This window comes from Cyanistes caeruleus, chromosome Z (genome assembly GCF_971803275.1).
Source record: "Cyanistes caeruleus chromosome Z, bCyaCae1.hap1.1, whole genome shotgun sequence".
NCBI lineage: Eukaryota > Metazoa > Chordata > Aves > Passeriformes > Paridae > Cyanistes > Cyanistes caeruleus.
This window is the reverse complement of record NC_141732.1, coordinates 72,355,812-72,372,731: the sequence shown is the minus strand read 5'-3', so window position 1 is coordinate 72,372,731 and position 16,920 is coordinate 72,355,812. Positions and strand designations below refer to the sequence as shown.

The 16,920-nt window shown below is 42.2% G+C and overlaps 2 protein-coding genes across 11 annotated transcripts in view; both read left to right on the top strand.

The window, feature by feature from the left end:
* The window catches only part of UNC13B (unc-13 homolog B), a 207,562-nt gene that overhangs the window by 60,394 nt on the left and 130,248 nt on the right, over positions 1–16,920 (top strand). For all 10 annotated transcript variants that reach the window (XM_086868136.1, XM_086868133.1, XM_086868139.1 and 7 more), the window contains one exon: positions 3,291–3,513. In XM_086868136.1, the coding sequence (XP_086724262.1) occupies positions 3,291–3,513 (223 nt within the window). The remainder of the gene's footprint in view (positions 1–3,290; positions 3,514–16,920) is intronic.
* Positions 6,180–16,819, top strand: LOC147648575 (uncharacterized). The gene has a single exon (XM_086868125.1). It carries the CDS (start codon positions 7,729–7,731, stop codon positions 16,795–16,797), a length of 9,069 nt encoding a protein of 3,022 aa, XP_086724251.1. The 5' UTR covers positions 6,180–7,728; the 3' UTR covers positions 16,798–16,819.

The window sequence follows — 16,920 nt, the reverse complement described above, 5'->3', positions numbered from 1 at the left end:
CATGAATATTCAATAATGAAATATGAACAGCATGCTTCTGCCCTGCCCTTTAGCCTTACCCACAGCTCTGTGTGCAGTGGGTCCAATGACAAAGAAACAGCTTTCATCCCTTGACAGCTCTTGGGTATATGTGAAATTTTTCAAACTGGGGTAAAAAATTACTGTCTTTTTATGTTTATTTTTATGTGTCTTGTTACCAATTTAACTGATCTCCCGAGACTGAGGCTAAGCTCCAACTTTGCTTGTAGAAGACTTGTTTTATCACGGTTTGAAGAAAACACTACTTGAATTTATTCCACGATGTGTGTTGTGAGGCATATTTTGCTGAAACATGGGCTGTAATGCCTCCATTTGAAGGGGCGCTGCATCCTCAAAGCCACTTCTGCAAGTTCTTGTCAGTCTCTTAATTAAAATTGAAGTGTCAAGTATGTTAATGAATGGGATCATCACTATATGTTGGCATTTCAGAAAATACTTTCTTTCAAAGGAAATGTGTGCTGTAAGCCACATATGGGCCAAGTTTTGATCAGGCTGAGCAATGTCTTCATTTGAGAACGCTTCTGTTTAAAATAAAGTGAGATTGCTCATAAGGTACTTGCAGTTCAGCATGACTAGGAGTTTTTTGAGTTGGCTCTTATTTATGAGTCAGTTGAGGATTTCTGTCTGGTATTAACATTTGTGGATGCTGTTAAGTTCATGGGGCATACATGAGAGAAAAAACATGTTCCTGCCTCTCGGAGCCTTGCATCCATTAAACATGCCTCAGGGAGGCATTTTGTGTTGTGACCTCAAAGAGACTTCCTCCTGCTAAAAATTAGTGAGAACTCTGAGAAATTCTGGTGTCAGCTTTTATAAATGTATATGTTCTAAATGTTTGATTAACATTTACACTAATCAGCTATTTTTGGATGTTGCTTAGAGATACTGTGGTTTATGTGGGAAACCTTTGATAGTGCAGAAGTGAGATGCAATGACTGGATAACAACTCCAGATAGTGCTTCTGCAAGAGTCTTGATTCATTTTGGAATTCTCTGGCCTGTCAGCTGGTCAGGGTAGCTGATCCATAGAAGCAGTGTTCTGCTTTCTTATAAACATAACTGTGTAAGTCTTTGCGCTCCCATTATTAGTAAGTCACTGGATTCAGGTTTTTTCACACAGATAATTGTACTACTGATTTGTAATTTTTGTTATACATTTGAGGTTAGCTAAATTGTTTATCCCTGAAGCTGTTGGTCTGGTAATTTTTACTAGATCCTAAACCTGTGTTTCAGTTAGGCTGCCTTAAGCCTGTACAAGTGATCTGATGATTATGGAGCCACAGCTGAAGAACTTTCCATCATACCAGACTTACTTAGGCTTTACCTTAAATGACAGTTAAATTTGAGGGGTTGAAGAAATTAGTTGAGCAGCAAAGTGAGGCATTAAAAGATTCTCTGGAGCAGTGTGTTTTCTGTCCCAGTAGAAGTAATTGTTCATTAGATGGCAATGGCTCAAGTGTTGAGCAGTAGCACTGACATTGCTCAGCTGAGTAATAGCTTGTTGTTCTTGTGAAATCAGTGTGAACCTCGTGATTGACAAGTAGATCAGCCCTTGCTCCGCAGGCTGGAAGTTTGGTGCTCCTCAGTGGATTTTGGCATATGAAATAATTTTTGTGTAGTAAATTTTGAATATTTTTCCTAAGCATTGAACTGTGGTAAAATTGATGGACACTGTGCTTTTAATAAAGCTGAGTACTACAGCATGTGATTGCTATTCATTTCTATTCAATTGACTAGAGACTGACAAGAACCTTGCAGCACTTAAACTACTAAAAAGCAGGAGGCTTAACTCCATTTTCGGTGTGGACAATTAAATTGAATTGGTTCCACTTAAGAGTGTAGAGCAAGGCTTTTTCAAGCAGCCCATATTTTGCAGCTGTTTACTGCTGCTGTTTTTTTTCTTCCATCCACTTTAGAACTCTAATCTTACTATTTTGTGAAGGAACTGAAAAGATCACCAAGAACAAATTGTACCTCAGATTAAAGGAATAGAAATTGAGCTAGAGGTATGGGAAGCACCCATGGAAGAAAAAAAGGGTTCCCTGATGCTGCATTCCATCTGCTTGGAATTTCAGCACTTAAATGCAGGGCTCTTGAAGGACCTGGCATGTAAAGACCCCTTTCACTTTATTGTTCAGCCTCATGATGAATGAGTGTGTAGGACACACACCATTGGATAACTTTCCAGAGAGGGTTTCAGTTTGATTGTCCTTTTTAGACAGACTTGGTGGCAGAGAGAATGAATAATGGCTGATCCTTACTTTCTTTTGTTTCAAGCATGTTAATGGTGCACTCCACTGCCTTATGGTGTGTGTATTTCACTCTAAGCTTGCAAAGATAATCTTGCATCCTGCACAGCCATACACAGCTATATATTTTTGATACCTTACCTCACTATAACTTGGTATTGTCCTTTCCTGCAGGGTTATCAAGCAGAAGTGTTTCTACAAGGAGAGGGACTCACTGGAAAGGAGCTTTTTCCTTTGTGAGGGTTATTATTGGTGCTAAGTACTATGCTTAAGCTAATTTACCTGCATGTGTTAAATGTGCAGTTTTCCCCTATGTAGTGTAATTGTTTATAAGCAGAACTGCTCTCCCAGTTCTTCTGATTTTCCTACTGATACTCTCCATTAATTTCTCTTAAGTTAAACTAATACTTCAAAATAAAAAAGAAAATAAAAGAAAAAAGAAAATGCATTAAAAAATTCCAGAAGCAAAAAGTTCTGGTTAGGAGTGCTGAGAAGAAAGGACAGTATTACAGCTAAAAGGCTGAAAAGTTCAGAAAGAGCTCCTTTCCACAAAGAAGTGGTTTTTGGGTTTGTAGGTTTTTTTTCATTTCAATATCTAAAGGTTCATTTTGGCAGCAGCAAAGTACCTGAAATTTTGAGTGCTGATGATTTGTTGTTGTGGTTTGGTTTGGTTTGGTTTGGTTTGGTTTGGTTTGGTTTGGTGTTTTTTTGGGGGGGAGGGTTCTTTCGTTTTAAATTAAGATATCTTAATCTGCTTATTAGTAATGCATAAAGAAAAATAAATTCCTGTAAGAGGAAGAGAGAAAGGAGGGTGTGGATCTGATCACTGCAGATTGAGCGAACTGCACACTTGAGAGAACTGGAGGTTATAGACAGCTCCCAGATGGAGATACAGCCACAGCAGAAATAGTTTTTTTGTCATTCTTCCAAAACTAAACAGGCTCCACTGTCCCAGCAACGCAACTTGAGAGAGCTGTGCCCTTACACTGCTTTTGTCTCTTAGCTTTTGAAGATGCTGACAGTGCTGTGGATGACCGGGACAGTGACTACCGCAGTGAGACGAGCAACAGCATCCCCCCTCCATACCACACCACCGTGCAGCCCAACGCCTCTGTGCACCAGTTCACGGGCCCGGCTCACCTGCAGCAGCAGGGAGTCTTGCGGGATTCCTGTGCTGACTCCCTCCAGAATTATGATCTGGATTATCGAGAGCATGTGGCTGTCAGGTGAGTGCTGTCGTTTGGGTAGCTCTCCTTTCCCTATTGTTTTTCCCCTGCAGGCCATGAAGGTACCGTGCTGGCATGGGAGGGCAGATCAAGGGCTCTTAAAAGTCTTCTGATAGAAAGGTGTTACGTGTGTTGTTGACACTGGGATTCTGCGAACCCAGAACTGCGAACCAGGAAAAACCTGTGAGGGTATGTATTATGCCATATCTGGCAGTTCAGGGAGTTACCTTTAAAAGATACTCCCAGCTTTAGGTCATTTACTCTTGATTGTACTTTCTCTGTACTCTCTGAATACTATAGTAGTGGGTAGTTGCTTGTCCTGGTACCATGGTGTAGGTGTGCCTCCCAAGCCAGTGAAACACTTTCTAGCAGAGTTATCTATGGGGAGCTTCTTTCTTGGTGCAGATTTATTTTCTTTTTTGGACCAGCTCCAGTTCTATTAGATCTGCCAAAACAAAGTATTCATGAGGAAAGTCGGTAACAGATTAGTCGAGGTTTTTTTCCTTCTGTTCCTGTTATCATACAAGACTGTTGAATGGTGTGCTTTCTCTTTAGATTTACTTTCAACTGTATGAAAGATTGTTTGTTTGCTCTGAATTTTTTTTTACCATAAATCAGTAGTTTCACAAGTATTTCTAACTTCTAGAAGTATTGAGCATTGCAGCACTAACTTACCAGGATCAGTGGTTGTGAGCTAAAGCTGGCTGTGCAAGGTGAAAGCAAAATATTTTGGACAGTGCTAGTCAGCTTGGTAAGAGTGGTTCTGTGGGACAGGCTGAGCTGCTGCTTCTGCCTTTGGTGAGGGAGGAAGAGGGAACTACTTTAGCAGTATCACAGAGGTGCAGTTTTATTTGTATTATAACTGATTTGTTCTGCCTTGCCTCCCTTGGTGCGAATGTTCTTGTTTTCTGGAGCCTGAACCTAAATTCAGTTATTGTCTTGGGTGGCTGAGGCTAAGTTCTGCAGTTCTTGATGTGTGGGATCATTAATGGGAAAGGGTGAAGTTTAATGGTAACATCTAATATCATTACTGTTACCGAGGTTTCAAAATTAGAAACAAATGTGTCAACAAAATGCATTTACTGCAGTGTGATGTGTCATTCCTAGTGCTCTATTCCTAGTTCATTAAATGTCTTATATATAAGCAAGTTATTCCCTTTCCCATGTGAGTCTGTGCTGCTAGCTTGCAGTGGTAAAACTGCTGAAGATCTAACTGAGAAGATGAGATGAGGCTTTTTCTTTTTGATCAAGCTGAGCTGAACAGTGATGTTGGATGCCCAGTCAGGGGAAGCCAACGGTGGTGGCATAGTTTTGGAGTTGTGTGATTTCTTGGAGTGGTGTTGACAATAAAGGTGGTTTTTCATGGCTCACTTTGCTCAGAATCAGTCCATATGTGAATTTCTGTCTGTATCTAAAAAATACTATGTTAGACCTTCCAAGAGCCACTGCTGGTTTGAATTGTTAGAGAATAGAGAAGCTGGAATATATTTCTTTTTTTTCCCTCTGATTTCTTTAAGGTGTTGTTGTAAAAGGTTATAGACTGATACAATGTCACAACTAAAAAGCTGTGTGCTTTGTAGTTTGCTATGTCTAAAATTACTTTCAGTCCAGAAATGAAAATCCTTGATGGTGATCTGAGCACTCCTGTTCCCATGTGCATTTTCCACATGCCCAACAAGATTCTTTGCTACATATTTAATCTTAAAATATGCAAATAAGCTTTCTAAAGAAGCTACATGGGATTCTCTTACTTACCAGAAAGGTATTTCTAACAAGCTGGCTGAAAAGAAGCATGTGGGTAGATCTTAAATATTTTCAAAACAAAGTTGTAGCTGAGCATTGCAGGAACAAATTGTATTTGACTTTTGTTCCTAGCAGCTCTCAGTGCTATGTACCAGGCAGTCACATGATGAAATCAGTGTTCCTGGCAGACTGCAGCTGATGGTTGCTGTGAAAATGAGGGCTTGTAGGAGGCTTTCCTGGGCAGACCCAGAAGAACCAGACAAGAACTTGCTAAAACCTGTCTAGAACTGGGCAAAAGGTGGTCAGTGGCAAAATGCCTCTGTTGAAATTCTCTATTCTTACACCTGGGTTTTTTTCTTACAATATTTGAGTTTGGATGAAAAAGATCTGCTTCTCTTTATTAGCTGTTACATGTGATCCTATTCCTTTGGTAGAAGGAATGTATTTTCTTCCAACCTTTCCTAAGGATGACAAGGAATATTGTTATTTGTCCTTGGAGTGTGTTTTGCTGCCAGCAACCAGTTTGGCTTCAGAAGGACAGACATCTTTCCCTCAGTTCTGGTTTTTTCTTTGGTTTGTTCTTTGTTTAAGCACTAACTTTCCTTTGCAATGCTTGTTTTCCTAAACTGTCCTCCATACCTCCCTAGTCTTGCTCAATATGATAGCATAGAATCCACTGTGAGAGGCCACACTGACCTAGAATATCCACGTCTGAGTCTCTAGATCTGTCAGATGAGTGGGTTATCCTCTCTGTACCTGTCTGCCTGTCTTCCTGCTGTTGCTGCTTTGAAGTGTTCCTCTGGTGCATTTCAGGTGATACTTGCTGTTTGCCTCAGCTGATTTTTAGATCTGTAGTAGTTAAGTGCTGGGCTGATGTCTTTTTCTCCTCTCATGTGTTGGGTTTCTCATCATTATTTCTAGTAAAAGGGCTGCTTTGTAAAAGAGCAGAGGAAACACATAGAGGTAAAGAAGCTCAATTAGAAAGAGAAGTAATTTTCTGTATGCCTAAATTAGTAAATTTTTTGGTTCAGCATTTACAGATAATGGCTCTTGAGACATTGATGTAGCTCCATTGTCTTCAGCTGAGTTTTGGAAAGGCTTGATCCAGTAACTATGGTGGCCCTGGGAAACTTTTAAAAGAAAATTATTTCAATTACTGACTTAAAATAGTGAGCAAGAAGTGTAGTAAGTGTTCTAAACTGTGTATAACAGGACTCATTTAAAGTAATGAGCATCTTTCCAATTAGTATAAGTTAGCAATACTGTTGGAAATGCAGCACTAAAGCAGCAGTAGAAAAAGCAATGACCCATCTCTCTTTCAGGCATACCCCATCTGTATCCTATGTTGGTGTGCTCCATGCAGCTCTCATGGTGAAGAATTCTGGATTAGCAGTATCCATAAAATGCCTGTGTGATCTTTGTCTTTTCCCTCCTCTGCCACTATGGGGACAGGAGCACACATGCCCTCATACTCCTTAGTTCTCAGCAATGGGTGATGTGAGGCAAAGCTGCATCTTTCAGATAATCATTTTTATGTTTTTACATCCACTTTCTACCTGTTTGTTTGTACATAGATTGTCAGAAGCTGTCCTTATGAGGTTTAGATCAAGGAGAAGTTTCCTTGCTATTACTCTTGGAGCTGCTGAACAACTGAGATAATCTTACTGACCAAGGGATAAGAATTAATCCCAAAATCCCAAAGGTCATTTCTTTGGATTCTAGGAAGCATCAGATTGTTTCACAGCTTAATACGTTCTTCCACAATGTAAAAGTATAAATTGCTGGATCTGTTCAGATGCATTATAAATGGGAAGTACAGATCTTGAAAAGCATCTGAGGCTTATGATGGGCTAATATCCAGCGCCAGTGTTTTGTTTTACCTTCTGGTCCAGTAACAGCTCTGAGAATCTTAATTTTGTGTTGGTAGAGGCACCTTGAGGCCATTAGCTGCAGCAAGAGCTCTCCCAACAGAAAGGAACAGTGAAATAGCTGAAACTCCTCTTGTTGCTCATCCCCATGGTTTGCATTTTTTCCTCTGTCCCCATGTGGCTGGAGTCCAGAGACTCTTAAGTGTCCAGATGAAATCTCTGCTCTGTTGCCACCCTTGGGAGATACAGGGTCCCTGTGTGCTTTATGAATACTGCTGAAACAAAGTCTGCAGTCCAGAGTGATCAAAATGCAGGCACAGCATAGTGGAATGGTGCGCGTGGGCACTGCATCTCAAAGTAGTCCTGTTACTGCAATAAATTACTTCTTCTCAAGCATTCCTAAAAAAGCAACAGCAGAGTACTGGTACAGCCAAGGCTGTGTGCCCTCACTTGATCACAAAAAGCTGTTCTCCCTCAAAAAGGCATTTCTAAATTTTGTGCAGACATAACCGATGTAATCTCATAACCCATGCTGCTTCTTTTGACTATTTGATTGAAGTGTAATGGTGGTAGATTGGCATGTTTTCAATTTTATTATTTCTGAATGTTTCTGATTCTAATTTTAGTTTATTTAATGCATGTTTCTCCATTACTATTTTTTCTGTCCTTCCTAGCTTTTTTTAAAACTGTTGTTTTTCCCTTCCTATTTTTTTTTCCTGCCTCTTTTCCTTTCCCTCCCACTCCCTTTATTTCTCATCTTAGACAAGGATCTCTAGCTAGAAATGAAAGAGTCAGGATCGTTCCATTTGACACTGAAGATGGAGAGGAAGAGCAGGAGACCTACGAAGAGCTAGGAAAACTGTTAATAGAGGATTTCTTAGAAAAAACTCATAAAACTAGGAGTTGGCATGAAAAAAACATGAAAAAGATGCAAACTCTCTCAAAAAGAGAAAATTTAAATCACTTTGAAAGGTCAAGGTGCTGCCAAAATGTGTGTCTGGAGTCAGGGTCTGTAGATGTCCCTAGATATCCTCAGGAATATGATACAATTGATAGAAGAAGGAAAAAGAAGCTGCGATACAATTTGGAAGAGAGAGAACGAATAAGCCTGCAATGTAATGGAGGTTTGCAGTTTCCTGGGGAGAAAACAGTTTATTTCAATGGTGTGGCAGTTAGTTCTGAACCCATTGATGATTTCCCAGTATATGACAGAGTTGGAAAATATACCAGTAACTCAGAAGGTAAGGGGTTGCCTGCTTATCCAGTCCTGCGTCCATACAAAAATGGGTTAATGGTAAAAAGTGGCAAGTTGCCCAACAAACAGGGGATGAACCATGAGGGTTCACCTCACCTGAGTAAGATTGAGGACATGAAGCACATGCGGATGCTAGAGAACACTTTTGTACCCGTTGATGTCCTTGAGGAATTTGACAGCAGTGCTTCTGATGAGTTCCAGTACTCTCCTGTTTCAGATGATGAAATGGGGGAACTAGCTACACTTTCAAAAAGATGGTATGATTCTGACATCAGCCATTTGAGAAACATAACTGCTAATTTCCCTGAAAATACGGGCTCACAGTTAAAAGCTAGCTCTGATAAAAAACATAAAACTAAAGAGAGCAAGCGTGGTCATCCTGTGCAAGACTTAACACTGTCTCCTGTTGAAGAACCCAATGAGGAGTACATAGACACAATGGATGAACTTCAGTGTCTGGTAGAATCAGTCTCTGAATACTTGGCTGAAAAGGAGGAAGAAATCAGCAAATTTGGTACATTGCCAGAAACAAAAAAAAAAGTTGAAAATGTGCCACTGAAGCAGGATAATGCTGATAATTCAGCAGAAGCTAAAAAGTCTGAGCAGACCAAACATCTTGCTGCAGAGGAGAGTACCAAAGGCAAATCTGAATCTCTCCCGGACTTGTCAGGTGTGAAAAATACAGTGAATTCCCTGTTCAGCTCTTTCACGGAGAAAGTGGGTTCAAGCACAAAGCAACTCACAGCATCTGTTGAAAAACTTGTGTCTTCCACTCCAGAGAATACAGAAAACAAAAACTCATCAGAAGGTGGACTCTTGAATGTATTTACTAGTAAGGCGAAAAGTGAGAGTTCATCTGGAGGGGCAGCAGATAGTAAATCTGATACCAAGTTCTCCATTCAGTCTTTGCTACCATCCCAGGTGAGCAGTGATAAAAGAGCCCAGAGCACAAACTCCAGCAAGCCAGAAACCACTGAGACAGACAGTAAGGCTTCTGTACCACATCCTTCCCAGCAAACACAAGGAAATTCGGCTGACAGCCAGCAGAACCAGCATTCAGTTGTGAATTCAGTTCTAGGCATGTTTAATCCTTTAAAGATCTTCTCTGACAAGGAAGTGCCAAAACAAGAAGTCACAAAAGAGGAGCGCACCAAGGACAGCCATGCTGTGAAAGTTGAGGAGGCAAAAAGGAGCGAAACACTGTCTGGAGAGGTGTCTACCAGGACCAGCAGCACTGTTCCAGAGGCACAGAAAAGTGAGACTAGAAGCGAGGCAGAGGTAAACGCAAGTAGCACTTCTGTGTCTTCAATCTTTGGAAGGCTTACAAACTCAGTCAGTTCCTTCAGTCTGAAGGCAAATTTTGACGGCCTCTTGGCTCCGAAGCAGCCGGATGTGCCACAGAAGCAACCAGATTTGCATCCTATTACAAGTCAGCCAGGTGCCACTTTGGTAGAGGGTGCACCTGCTGCCAGGGAGCAGCCTCCTGCAAATCACTCAGAGGATCAGCATCCTGCAGGCCATGGACTGGAAAACAAGCCAAACAGAGGTAATGTGGAGCCTAAATCACAGCCTCAAGGTCAGGGTACAGCATCTGAAAGCTTTTTTAGCCCACTCAAAAAGTCTTTCAGTCAATTTTTGCTTCCTTCTGCTGAACAAGGGAAGAAAGAAAGTACATCTGAAAATTTTAAAGACCATAAGTCTGAGGAGGATATAAGACAAAATAGTTCATCAAAGGAAGAGCACTTATTTCCTTTCACTGGAAAGCTTCCTTTTATCAGTGGGATGGGTTCTTCAGCAAAGCAGGAACAGAGGAATGACAAGGGAGGCTTTATGTCATCATTATTTAAATTTTCTTCTGCAGAAAATCTAGCATCTACACAGGACCAAAAAAGTCATCAAGGTTCTAGTGGCAGTTCTTTTCCTGAAGGCAGAAAGAGTAATTCAGGAAATGCTGTTTCAATAAAATCTAGCTCAGTTCCAAATTTATCAGACAATAAGGAGGAACTTCTACAGGGGAGAAACATGAATAAAGAAAATCTGTCTACTGTCCAGGTAAACAGAGAAAAACACCAGGATAGTGCCTCTGCTACCCTTAAGGCCAAAGAAGAGCAACAGAAAGCTAAAAGTACTCACGAAGAACCTAGAAATGTAAAGGGAGGACTGATGATAGAAGGAGCAAGTGCAGCAGACTTAAGCAAAGGCTCAGTTGAATCCACCTCTTCAGCCAAAGGGCCAGAAGCTCCAAGTGCAGATGATACTCAGAAGAAGCACACAGCAGGTTTTCTTTCTGGCTTTCTTCACATTTCTTCAAATGAAAACACAGCCAATCATCAAGACTTGACTGCTAAAAGCGAGGGTGACAGCCAGAAAAGTGCTTCTCCTGGCTTATTTTCTGGCTTATTTAGGTTTGCGTCAAGTGAAAACTTGTCTGAATGTAAGCAAGAGAAGGCAAAACCAAATTCTCTGGGCTTCATGAAGCTTTTTGATAGAGGTGAGGATTCAAGCTCCGAGACAAAACCCAGTAACTCAGGAATGGCTTCTGACAGTCAAAGCAGCACTGGAGAAAAGCAGGAAACTTCCGGCTTCTTAAAAAATCTGCTGCCAAAACCAAAGGAGAAGCAGGATAATGTGAAAACAGTGGAATCTTCCACTACCAACCACCCCTCCAGTCCAAGAGTAAATGAAATAACTGAGCCTCATGTTCCCCATGGTGGGCATCCTGAGGCCCTAAATCTCCAAGCCAAGGTACAGGACTTGTCTGGAAAGCCTGTAAACAGTAGGCATATTCCTCACCAGGATGCAGAATCTAAAGTTCTTCCAACTCCTTTTAACAAAGGATCAAGTGAATCTCTCAATTTGACTAATAAAAGCTATAACCCTACAGAGCAGTACTCATCTTATCAGGAAACAAGGAGCCATTCTAGCTTTGAATGGGAATATGAAGTGGGGGGACTGGCTGACACTCATGGAATAGCAGTACCAGTTTACTACGTGTTAAACCAGAACCCTGTTCTGCCCCGTCAGTTCTTGGAATGGCCTGAAAATGATGTGGTAGTGAATCTTTGTAAAAAGGATGGGAATGCAAATGTGATGGATTGGCAAACTAATGCCAATTTTGATGGACAGAGTCTGGATTTAAGTGCGATCTCATATGAGTCATTCGATCAATTGATGTTTCAAGACATTTGTTTGGAAGAAAATGATGCGTGGACTGCTGATTCTCTCAACGAAAGTTACAGTAACTTTCCACCCTTTGAAAGAGATGGCAGTTACTCATTTGAAGAGTTGCCCATGGATTTGAGCTACTCTTCTGGCTGTGATGGAACAATGTGGACACTAATCGACCAAGAGACTTTAAGTATGGATGAAGGCTTAATGTACTCATCCTACAGCCAGGAGTATCAGGAGTGGATAATGATGCTTGAGCAGGGTGTGTGGTGGCCATCAGAAGATGGTGATTGTGGATACTACATGTACAGTGACAACCAGTATGTGTATTCCCTGCTCACTGATCCCACTGGACAGTATGTCTACGTGTGTGCTCCTGAAACTTACTCCTACATGGACTGCTGGGATTATAATATCCAGATGGATACCATTCCAAGAGCTGTGCTGGAAGACAACACAATTGCTGTTTGTGGTTTCAAAGTCCCTCTTGGCAGTGAAGATGAGCTGTTTTGGTTTGCTGAAGAAGAGTGTCTAGATGACTATACAACAAATAAACCCCTGGATTTGTCAGTAGCTTTGCAGAGGAGTGACCAGCTAATGAACATGAATTTGGAAACTTTTTCACAAATGTTTGAGGAGTCTATTTATTATCAGAGAGAACAGCCATTGGACTTCTCAGGTTATAAACTTCAAAAACTCAAAGTAGATTTCAGACCTGAGAAGGAAACCCTGAATCATTCAGAGGAGCCTCCATTAACCCTTGATCTCAGAACACATTCCAGGGCAGCTTTCAATAAATCTCTGAGTAAGGAAGTCCACACCAAGGAATTCGATGAGGCTGTCCCAGTGACTTCTGGGAGTGGGTCATCAGGATTCTTTGGGTTCCAGCTGTTTCAGTCTACTACTAAAGCTGAAGAAACTGCAGCATCTACTGAAGGAGTAACAGAAGCAAAAAAGACTGAGGAAGATAAGAAAACTCCAGTGAACAAAGTTAGCTCCTTATTTTCTGCTTTGGGTGGATTAATTGGAAAGTCTACAAGCCCTGGCTCTGAGGCATCAGAAGGTTCTGCCTTGAAGAGAACAGACACACGGTCAGTATCATCTGAAAATAAGACTGATGTTTTATCACTTACACCAAATAAAAAATTGGATGAAGAACAAGCAGGACAGAAGTTTCATGTTACATCAGAACCAAGAAGAAATACTTCATCAGAACTTAATTTGGAGGCTACTAGAAATGAAAAGCCAGAATTACACCAGACTGAAAACACCCATGTTAAAAAGCGAGGATTAACAAGATCTCCTTCTATACTGAGTCAGACTCCTACAGATGGGAGGCCCATACGAGAAGAGAGACCTATTAAAGCAATACCAGCTTCCAGGCGTCTTGAAAGGCATGCAGCCATTAATGAACCAAGTCAACCACAGCCAACTCAGACACAATCAGCCACTGAGCCTGAGGAGACATTATTTAAAAGCGCTCTGAAATTGTTCAGTCTTGGAGAAGATTCTCCTGCAACCTCAACTGCCAACAAACCCCAGTCTTCTGGATTTTTTGATTTCTTTAAAACACAAGTAAGTAAAGTGCCACAGCCATCACCAGAACTGGAGAAGAGGCAAAGTAATAAACCAGAAGAGGTGAAACAGCCAGAACAGAAGGAAACCTCTGGCATCTCATCTTTATTTGGATCCCTCGGAGATCTCTTCAAAGTGGAGTCTGTGTCTTCTCAGCCAACCTCAAGTACTACAACTCTGCCAAAACCCAATAGCAGAACTGTGGCTGAACCAAGGCAGAAATCTGAGAAGTCTGGGGGTCTTCAGAGTGCCAGTATGCCATGTCTGTCCTCCACCCCCAAGGAAGAGGTGAAAACAGAAGGCATGGACAAGCAGGTCTCTCCTAGCCCCAGGGTGCAAGAGAAACAAGAAAGCAAAAAAGCTGTGGAGGAGTCTCCTGAGAGTAAAAAAGTGCCTCCTGGAAGTGTTTCACAGAAGCCAGTGAGCAAAGGTCCCAGAGGAAGCCAGTTGGGCCAGCCAGCTGGGCAGCAAAGCACACCCACAGTCACACCAAAGCAACAGGGAGGTCATGCAGGAGGCACAGCTAATCGGGCAAAACCAAAGCCAGAGCAGACGCCCAAAGAGTCGGGTTTCAGTTTGCCATTCAGCTTATCTGATATTACTGCTCCGAAATCTCAGCCAGCCAGTAAGAGCCTATTCTCCTTCTTCACTGGATCAGATGAACCAAAGCCTTCAACACCCGCTGCTGCTCCTGCTAGTAGGAAGCAGCAAGAAACAGAGGGGCTGTTTCATCTGCCTTCCTTCTTCTCCAGTGGTCCAGCTCCTGACAAGAGTGTACCTCAAAGAAGTACTAGTTTTAGCTTCTTCAATTTGACATCCTTTTTGGATGAAAAGCCACAAACTGCTCCAGGACAGGAAAAAACGCCTAAACCAATGAACTCTAAGCCACCAACTGCTCCTAGACAGGAGAGTAATACAAAGCCACCTAAAACAGTGAATGCTAAACCACATATGGAGCAAAGTGTCTCCACCAACTCTAATGTCAAAACCAGCAGCTCTACCAGGCAACAAGATGCAGACATTAAAAAAGAAGTTGATATTATTGCAGCAGTGACTGGCAAACAAATGTCTAATGACCTCATGATCCCAGAAAATAAATCAGAAAAGCTGCCAGTGGAAAATGTAGAAAGTATTGCTGTGGTAGCAGAAGAGAATGGTTTAGAAAAGCTTCCACAAAGCAATGGAGAGAGTGACTTAGGAAAACTTACACAGGCCAGTGAAGAGGATGGCTCAGAAAAGCTCCCACCGGCCAGTGAAGAGAGTTGCTTGGAAAAGCTCCCACAAGCCAGTGAAGAGAGTTGCTTGGAAAAGCTCCCACAAGCCAGTGAAGAGAGTTGCTTGGAAAAGCTCCCACCAGCCAGTGAAGAGAGTTGCTTGGAAAAGCTTCCACAGACTAATGATACTGCAGTAACCAATTTGTCTGCTCTTGGTCCTTGCCTTCAGACTCCCACTATGCTGGAGGGTTCTCAGGACCAACAGAGTATTTCCCCAAGGGCAGAAGAAGATGCTTTGGGTAATATGGAGAAAATGGACAGTGTTGCATTTCCTACTGATGAAGGGCCTTATTCTTCCAAAGAGCAAACTTCTGAGAAGGTTGATCATAACACAGCCTCAGGTGATAAGATGGATTCCCAGGGTATAAATGACTTAAATAGTATGAGTGACATGAAAAATGAAGTGGCCTCTGAAGGACTACGTGTACAGAATGAGTTGCCAGAACAAAAGGTACCTGTACAAACTGACAGATTACAAAGGGCACAACAGCCACATGTTCCTCCTAAAATGCCAGAGACACCTAATTTGCAAAGCAAACCAAAGGAACCTGAGAGTGATAAATCAGTTCTGGATTCCTCAGTTGAAATGTTTTCAAGTTTCATGACAAAAATGAAACCACCTAAAACATTTTCTGGTTTCTTTTCTCAACCTCAAGCTACTGCCCCTCCACCTGCACAGAAGAGAAGCTCCTCTTTCTTTGGTTTCTCATCCCTTCCAAGTGGCCCAGCACCAGCTTTTACAAATGACATATTCGGCATCTTCAAAGGTCCAAAAGAATCTCCAAAAGAGATGCCTCCAAAATCTGCCCCAAAACCTCAAAGCACTGGTGTGAAAGATGTCACTGGGTCTGTTCCAGCAAAAGACTCTAGGGAGCCAGAAAATACAGCTGCAGCCAGAGAGCCTAAGGGAGATGTCTCTACCTCAGTGAAGAAGGATGTAGTACCTGTTTCAATAGAAGGGAACTCCACAAAAGAGTCTGCTATGAGAACAGAAACTGAGGAGAAAAAGAGCTTGGAAACCTCTAAAGAGGAACCTGTGAGTGCCACTCCAGAAACAGTCTCTGGTGAGAATGAAGCCCCTGAGGTGCTGCAGCAGGAGAGTGAAGCACAGCCCTCTGAGGTGGTAGATACTCAGCCATGCCAGCCTGATCTCAGTGGTGTAGTTGATACAGTGCAGGCTGAGGCCACTGACCAGTCTGGTGTAGGTACTTTACAACAAGATGTGGGGCCTTCAGGTGTAGAAGAGGAAGCCGCTCCTGCAGACAGGGCAGCCACTGACATCTTCCACACTGGCTCTACTGACGAGCTCACACTGGAAATAGAAGCCCAAGCTAACAGGGCAGACACAAACCTTTCCCAGTTAGATGAGAGTGCTACTCCAGAATCAGAGCCTGCTGTTACAGGAGATCAGGCCAGTGCTGGTATTGATCAGCAGGACTTGATCAGTAGTAATGATAGCAAACCCACAGCTCCAGCTGATGAGCCCAGTGTTCATCTGCCTGAGCTGAATGAAGAGAAGACAAGTGAGGTAGAAAAGCAAACTGTGGAACAGGAAAAACATTTAACAACTGGTGAGGTGCCTGCAGAAGGGATTGCTTCCAAGTCTGACTTGAAGAAACAGGGTAAAGCTAATAATGTTGCTCCAGATACAAGCAGTAGTAAACCGGTCTTTGAAATACCGAACATACCCAGTCTGCCAAAATTCGGCTTTATGTCATCTTCTGATAGTGGAAAACCTTTTGGGTCATTCTTCTCTCAACAGCCATCTTCTGTTAATAAAGCAGGAACAGATGAGGGTCTCGTGTCCAGTTTTAAGAAACTCTCTATGTCTCTGTTTGAAGGAGGTGGTGAAGAAAAGGTGAGTAAGCCAGAGAATGCCCAGGGAGCAGTATTTGGGAAAAAACTAGATTTCTCATTTCCCTGGCAAAAAGACATCAAGGAAACCTCTGCCAAAAAGGAACCACATGTACCACCACAGGCTTTGTCAAAACCAGATGACAAGGTGTTAGGAACAGTCAGTTCAGAAGAAAACTCAAAATCTGCAGTCTCGGATCAAGTGACTGACACAAATATAGAAGTGAAGTTGTCTTCAAAGCAGCCTGATGCTGAAGACAATGAGCGTTCTGAAGAGCCATCTGGTGCAAGCACTGTTGATGATACATCCAGCAAAGAGCTGGGAGAGAAGCTTGACAAAGAGTCAGAAGATCAGCAGAATGTGATTTCAGGTGAACTGCAAAAAGAAGATCAGACAGAGGAGAGTGTGGCAGACAAGTCTGAGCAGAGAGAAACTGGGCTTGATTCTACTCCAGAGGGAGCAGTACTGCATCCTGACACACCGGCTGCGGATCTGCATAGTGTGGAACAACTGAAAGAGAAAAGGCTAGTTACAAATGAGGCATAATAAATGGGATCTGACCATTTATAATGCATTGCTGCAGCAGTAGAGAGTGGCCTTGGTGTCTGATGTTTGTTGCTCAGTCCCAGTCCCCTACCTGTTGTCAGTGTTTGTGATGTCACTGGTGGC